Source organism: Hipposideros armiger, unplaced genomic scaffold, assembly GCF_001890085.2.
Source record: "Hipposideros armiger isolate ML-2016 unplaced genomic scaffold, ASM189008v1 scaffold_33, whole genome shotgun sequence".
NCBI classification, from domain to species: domain Eukaryota; kingdom Metazoa; phylum Chordata; class Mammalia; order Chiroptera; family Hipposideridae; genus Hipposideros; species Hipposideros armiger.
The window spans coordinates 1,578,036-1,585,075 of record NW_017731383.1 but is presented as its reverse complement, the minus strand read 5'-3'; the positions used below and the strand labels follow the sequence as shown (position 1 = coordinate 1,585,075).

Below are 7,040 nucleotides of genomic sequence, written 5' to 3'. Positions count from 1 at the left end.
GGGTCGGCAGTGAGCACCAGCAGGCAGGCGAGCAGCGCGCCCGCCAGCGCCAGCAGCAGGCGTCGGCCGCAGCGCTTGAGCATCGTGGGGTGCGCGCTGCCCGGGGCGCGCTGCCCCGCACACCCGCGCGGAGGATCCTCGGTCCGGCAGCGCGTCCAGCCGTGCGCCGCCAGCGCCCCGCGGCCTTAAACCTCGCCGCTCGGGCTCCTCCCCGAGGGCGGGGCCTCCGCGCGGCCCCGCCCTCGCCACGCGCTCACTGGCTCCCGGGGCGGGGCCTCGCACGGGTTGCCCCCAGACCCCGCAGCGCCCACGTGGGGCCGCTGCGGGGGCCTGGGAACCGCGAAGAGGGCGCCGCGGACCCCTCCCTCCGTGCTCACGTGCATGCCCTGCCGCTCCCGGGTCGCCCCCAGCGGGCAGCCGAGGGGCACGGGGCTTTGGTCCCGGCCGGCCCCGGTGGCCCTGAAGGGGAAACCCATGCTGGCCAACGCCGGCGGGGACTGCGCCCGGGCGTCTGGCACGCGGAGGGGCGCGCCCTCGGCGCGGTGACCGGGATTCTGGGACAGGGGCCTAGGGCTCGATCGTCCCTCAGGGGACGTCCTTACTTCCTCGCTGTGCACTTCCCCTCGCAAAGCCTGGCTTCCTCCCCGTGGGCTGGTGCAGGCCAAGTCGCCTGGGTGGACCTGAGCGCTGGGTCCTGGGCAGCTGCTGTTAATATCGAGGAGGCGCTGAGCCACCTGAGCCACAGGTGCATGCGCGAGGTTCCAACGAGAAGGCACCTGTACCGAATTCCACCTCCTCACCCCCGCTCTCGACCTAATTTCCTCGCGTCCCGGACCAACATTGGAGGATTGGTTACCCAGGCGCCCCTTGGCGAGACGAAGCTAAGGTCGCCCCTCCCCGCGCGGGATGAAAGGCGGCCTTCTGCTCCATTTGGTCCCTCCGCGCTCGGGCCAGATGTGGCCCAGCTGTGCCCGCCCCGCCTCCGCGGCACACGGCGGCCCCCACCCCCGGCCCTTCCCACGGGCCGGCCCGGCCCACCGCACGAGCAGGGGCGGCAGGAATGCGCGCCTGCGGCCCCAGTTGATGGTGAGGGGTGAGGGGCCCCCCAGCGCTGGATCGGGGTCCGAGCCCTCTACCCGCAGCGTCTCCCGGAAGCCCATCTAGGGGCGGCTCTCCGCTTGGCTGCACCTCCCGCTTCGGCTCCATGACCACCAAGGCTACGCCGTTTCCCCCTTAGCAGTCATTCAAACCACGGGCCAGTTATCTTCCCAGCTCTTGCTTACCCTCTGCCTGCAATGGCATTTTTAGTTGTTTACATACCCTTTCATGGTCCCTCTCCCTCCACCTGAATGTCAACTGCAAGAGAACAGGGCCTGGAACATAGTAGGCGCTCTATAAAGATTTATGGAGAAAATGCCTGGCCCCACTCCCAGACTCCTGCCCAGGGTGCTGTGGCCCATTTGCTCTTAGGGCCCCATCCTCTCTGTCATGGATGGGATGGGGGATGGAGGTTCCCAGGCTCTTTCTGCCACCCACCCCAGGTAATTAACAGGCACCACCTCAGTCAGGCAGATGCCTGAGCAGATGGTGCTGGCTGTGCCCAAGTGACAAGTCTCCCTTGGTGTCACCTCCTGCCATAAACCCCTCCTCCATCCGCCAGAGCCCAGCCTTGGAGCCTCTAGGCAGCAAGGAGGGGTGGGGAAGGGCAGGAGAGAAAAGGACTCAATAGCTGATGGCTGGGCGGGCTCCCCCTAAACTGTCTGCTGAGCCCCAGGCCAGCCCCAGCCTCTGGTCTGAAGGGCCTGTGTGTGCTGCCATGTTCTCGCCCCACCAGCGACTCTGATCTATTTCATATCTGGGCTATTTTGAGACAGAGCCTCCTCCACCTCCTTCATCTCTCTCCTGGCCCCCCAACGTCTCTATCTCCTTGTCCCCAATCTACCTGGTCTATTTATTCTCCACTTGAAACCACTCAGCTCTACACACACATATCCCCCTACTCACACGCACATCGCAATCCTCCATGGTTCCCTATTGCCTCTGCGTTTCAGTCTTGACCTGGTGTCCACACACCTTGTGACAGTCCCAGCCCCCTGAAATCCCTCCTCATCCCCCTCCAACCCAAGCACTGTTGAGTCCCTAAATCTCTGCATGAGCTGTGCCCTGTTCCTAGGCTTGAGGTCAGTGGCATCCATAGTTAGGGGTACCCACTGTGTCTGAGCATTCTTCAAGAGGCAGGAGGGGGAGCAGCACACAGCCATGCCGTCTCATACCCCCACCTGACAAGGTCCTGGGAGCCAGCCCCGCTATGGCCCCCAGCCCAGGGGGTGGGATTCCCTGCCTGGCACCCCTGATTTCTCTGACTCACGCTCCCAGCCCTTTGGCACACCAGGCAGCGGGAGCAATGCACCCGTTACGCACAAGGCTCTGAGAAGGGCTGCCGCATTGCACCCAGGGAGTGAGGGGGCAGGAGCTGCACGACAGAGGGGATTGGCCCAGCCTGGCAGGGGCAAGGCGTAGCGCCTAGGAGGGGGCTTCCTGTGCCTCTCCGAGGCCAGGCTTGGTCGGAGTGGGGAGACCCGGGTGCGACTGCCCGTCTGGGAACAGCATTCTTGTGGGGGCCGTGGGCTTTGGCGAGAGTGATTCAATTTCTTTGCTGTCAGGAGAATGGAATTTCGTGGTGACTCCTTGAGGTCTGAAAACTAGCCACCCCATCCCCCCTCCCCAGGCTCAGCTCTAGCCGGAGGCATTCCCCACCCCTGCCCTCACCCTATGCCCGAAAGCTCCCTCCAGTGACCCTCTGGGCCAAATAGCCTGGGAGTGGGTGGGAGGGAGTGCTGGGCTCAGGGCAGGAAAGGGGGAGCCTGAGAGGGATGACCAGGTTGCCAGGAAGCCCCTTGGAGCTTTAGGGTCCTCAGGAGGGGGATTGAGGGGTGAAGGCTCTACCAGAGCCCTATTCCAGGCATGGCACATGGACACAGCCCACGGTCTAGGGGCCTCTGGAGCCAAACTACTTGCCTTCCAACCCCAGAGGGGCCACTTCTCAGCGTTAAGACCTTGGACCTGGGACGTTCCTCCCCTGAGCCTCGTCTTCCCCAAGGATGACACACCATCCATTTTGTAAAGTGCTCATGGGCAATGGGTCAGAGAAGCAGGCTGCCAATCCTCTCAGCCAGGGTCATGGGTCTGTGCATCTCCTAGACAGTTGACCTCCACTCAGCACAGCCCCTCCACCAGCACCCTGGCAGCCAGGTAGCGGAATGTCTTGAGATCTGCCCATTTGGGTGGACAGGTGACCGAGGAAAGGGGGCCTACGTGACCAACGAGGCCCGCGGGAGGTCAGGCTCAGAGGTGGTGTAGTGCCCCGTCGGAGCTCAGCCTGGAGCCTCAGCAGCTGGAGTCAGTCCCACGGGGTTCAGGAAGCCCCTCTCCATGGGCTCCTGGTGCCTCGGGGCTGGCCTCACCTGGGTTGTCTCTTTTCTGGGAAGATCCAAGCACATAATGGGTGAGCCATTAACTCGCAGGAAGTCATCCGAGGCAGCTCTGCGCAGCGTCCCGGGAACAACCTTCTTCCACCCAGCAGCTGAGCCGGGGGAGGGAAGGCACTGTCCCCAGCTCCACTGTAATGTGGTAGCAGGAAGGTGGAGCTGGGCAGACAGGGGAATCCCTGCCCTTGAGGCTGCTGTGAGGGCATCGGAGGAGAACTGGCAGGCTGGGAGCCTCCCGGGTGCCAGGGTGCCTGTGGGCACAGTGAGTGGAATGGCCATGGTGGCCCATGAAGGGCTGCAGCCCAGAAGCTTCTGGACCAAGAGGCCCTGCTGGAAGGAGGGGAGGAAATGGAGAGGGGTTAGCTTAGAGGCTCTGTGGCAGGAGGGGCTGCACAGCAGACGGCAGCAGCTGACTCTCATTACTGCAGCTGGGGGGGCACTGCCCCCCATGAGAAGAACAGACAGCCAGCAGCTGTGAATAGAGCCCCCATCCCAGCCCTGTCTGCCCGCCTGCTCTGCTCAGAACCCCTCACCCTCAGCCCGCTCTGTGTGGTCTTGGGCCAGTTCCCTTCTCTCTGTGGGTCTCAAGATTCTGCTTGACTCCGTAACAGGGATATGGCTGGCGTCTGCCCTGCCCACCCTGGGAGTAGGTATTCTCTACAGGAGTAAAGCACTAGTGGCCTGGCCTGGTGTGGTCAGAGTGGCCAGGCCAACTTGCCTGGGTGGCTGGGTAAGGTTTAGGTGTCACCCTTCAAGGCCAGCCAAGTGCTACCGCTTTTAAGAACTTCTCCACAACCCCTATGGTACCCTCCATCCTGGTACTGACCACATGAGATTTCAACTGCCTGTTTTCCTGCCTGCCTCCCCAATAATCCTGGGGCTCCGTGAGATGACGGCAGGGGCCACGCCCTGCTCTGTGTCAGGGCCTGGCATAAAGCAGGTGCTTAGTAACACTGAGCAGGTGAGTAAGGAAATGGACGGATGGACAGATGGAGTGGATGGATAAATGGATGGACAAATGATGGATGGAAAGAAAGAGTGGATGAGGGATGGATGGACAGGTGGAGTGAAGATGGATGGATAGATGGATGGATGATGGATGGATGGATGGATGGATGGTGGATGGATGGATGATGGATGGATGGATGGATGGATGGATGATGGATGGATGGATGGATGGATGGATGGATGGACAGATGGGGAGGGTGGGTGGATGGATAGATGTGGATATACAGACATACAGAGGCTCAGAGGAGAGCACCCAGCCCCCAGGACCATGGGTCTGAGGGTAAGGAGGCCTGGCAGGGCTGCCCACGGAGCGCTGAGCTGACACCAGGTCTGTGGCAGGTGGCAGGGGTTGATGCCATGGGAGCTCTCAGTGACCATATGCTGAGTGCAAGCTTGCACTGGGAGCATTTCCAAACACCACCTCAAGAAGGCCTCAAAAGGTCTCACTCAGACTGCCGTCGGTCTTGCAGGTTGGACGTGGGGGTCCAGAGAGGAGAGGAGGCATGCCCTTGACCCCATAGCAAGTCGGGCTGGAGGGCTATCTCTCGGCCTTGGGGCCAGGGCTTGTGCACACCAGGAGGGTGCCAGGCCTAGGCCTGGCAGCTGCACCTCTTCCTGAAGGCTCCATGTGGGGCCGTCTGGGCTGGGGTTGGACTGGCTTAATCTGATTTGCAGCCTTCAGGAGCAGAGCTCTGGCCACCAGAACCCATCACCGACGTCCATCAGAGGCCAGACACCCTCCCGGGAGACACCAGAGACGCTCTGCCCCAGCCGGCCTTTGTCTGGCCAAGAATGGCTAGTTTGTGCTGCAGTGAGGGGCGGGCGGGATAGGCAGGGGTGGAGCAGGACTGTGCTGGGCCTGCTAGGCCCCAGGCATGACCCGGGGCCCGTGTCAAAGGGACCAGACCCAGGGCCAGTGGGAGGAGGGCCTTTGGACTGGGTGCAGGTAGCAGGGCTCAGAATCTTGGCTCAAGGGGGCCCAGCGTGCTGTGTGATCCTGGGCTTGTCTCTGCGCCTCCCTGACCTCAGGCCACTCCTCTCACATGGCCGATGGGGCGGAGGAGGATGTGGCCTTGATGTATATACTCCAGGCTGCCCTGGAGGTGAGGGCCAGGGGAGGCTATCTGCCTAGGAGTGGCAATCACACCCACAAAGAGATAAGCCACCACCATGGGACCCATCCACCCACCTGCCTGTCTGTCTGTCCGTCTGCCCATGCACCCGCCTGTCTGACAGCATCCCTGGGCACTGTCTCCATGCCCGGCTCTACTTGGCTACGGGGAGTTTGGGAGGGGACTCAGAACAGCCCTGGCCCCACGGAGCTCTCAGTCTAGAGGGGAAGATTCGTCAGGCACCCAGATGTCCCCCAAACAGGCAGAGGATGGTAGGGGCTAGAAGATGGCTCAGGGCCAAGTGTGCCCAGGGATGGGTGAAGGACAGCCCAGTGAAGGATGGGTGCGTGCCAGCGCTGGGGTGTAGGGGGATTCAAGAGGCTTCTAGGAAACGCTTGAAGGCGTGGGCAGGCGGAGGTGGCTTGCAAGGCAGGACAGGGGCCCGCCTGAGGGGTGTCTGGAGAGGTTGTGCAGTTCGGTGGGGGTGTGGATAGGGGAGCAGTGGGAGATGAGGCTGGAGGGGCGAGCAGGAACCTCAGGGTTCAGGCTCAGGGTCAGGCTTGAGAGGCAACGGGGGCCACAGAAGGCTCGTGAGCAGGAGGGATGTGGTGTGGGCTGCATTACAGGGAAGCCACTCTGCAGCGCAGCCCAGCTAACAGGAGTCAGCCCCAAGCTTCCCTGTGCCTGTCGTCCCTCCCAGCCTGGCTCCTTGTTGGCTGGGAGGGGTCTGGAGCCGCTGCAGCCTCTGCCCTCCCTCCTCCCTTCCTTGGGAGGCTCTGCCAGCAGTCAAGCTTCGGGAGGAATTTCAGAGGACAGGTTCCTCAGAGGTGGGTGGGCCCATGAACGAAGGGATGGGAGGCAGGGGCAAGGGACAGAGACTGGGCTGAGGCAAGCCGTCAGACAAGGCCCAGGCCTCAGCGGCTCTGCCCTCCACGCAGCCCCGGTTTTGTTGAATACACACATTTTCAGGGACTAGCCCAGGGGTCCCAACCCCAGCTTGGTGAGGGGCTCCAGGGGTACTTGGCAATGCCTGGGGACATTTTTGGCTGTCACACCTAGGGGGTCAGGCAAGCACTGGCTCATCTAGTTGGTAGAAGCCAGGAATGCTGCTAAACATCCTACTATGTGCAAGACAGGCCCCAAGCAAAGAATTTCCCAACCCACAATATCAGGAGGCTGAGGTGGGGCACTTGGGGGAGGCTCTCCTGCCATGCCTAGGGTCTGTACCAGGTGGGCACTGCTGTCAGTGAGGCCCCAGGAGCGGCTGCCCCCCTGCCTGCAGGAGGTGACATGAGGGCAGAGGATGTAGTGGGCAGGGCTGCTGGGACAGTTTGCTCGCAGAGAGCGGAAGGATTACTCAGGGGGTTTCCGGGGGTAGCCGTGGGGGCGGCCTCAGTGGGGTCAGTGGGGGCTGCAGCAGGGCTGTGGTCCG

General features: G+C 62.5%; 1 protein-coding gene across 1 annotated transcript; it reads right to left on the bottom strand.

Annotated features, from left to right (window-relative positions):
• Positions 1-6: 6 nt before the first annotated feature.
• Positions 7-1,403, bottom strand: LOC109380239 (uncharacterized). The gene is made up of 2 exons (XM_019637601.1): positions 1,321-1,403; positions 7-705 (listed from the first exon to the last, which is right to left on the bottom strand). The coding sequence occupies exons 1-2, from the start codon at positions 1,326-1,328 to the stop codon at positions 186-188; spliced, it is 528 nt and encodes a 175-aa protein (XP_019493146.1). The 5' UTR covers positions 1,329-1,403; the 3' UTR covers positions 7-185.
• Between the last annotated feature and the right edge of the window lie 5,637 nt (positions 1,404-7,040).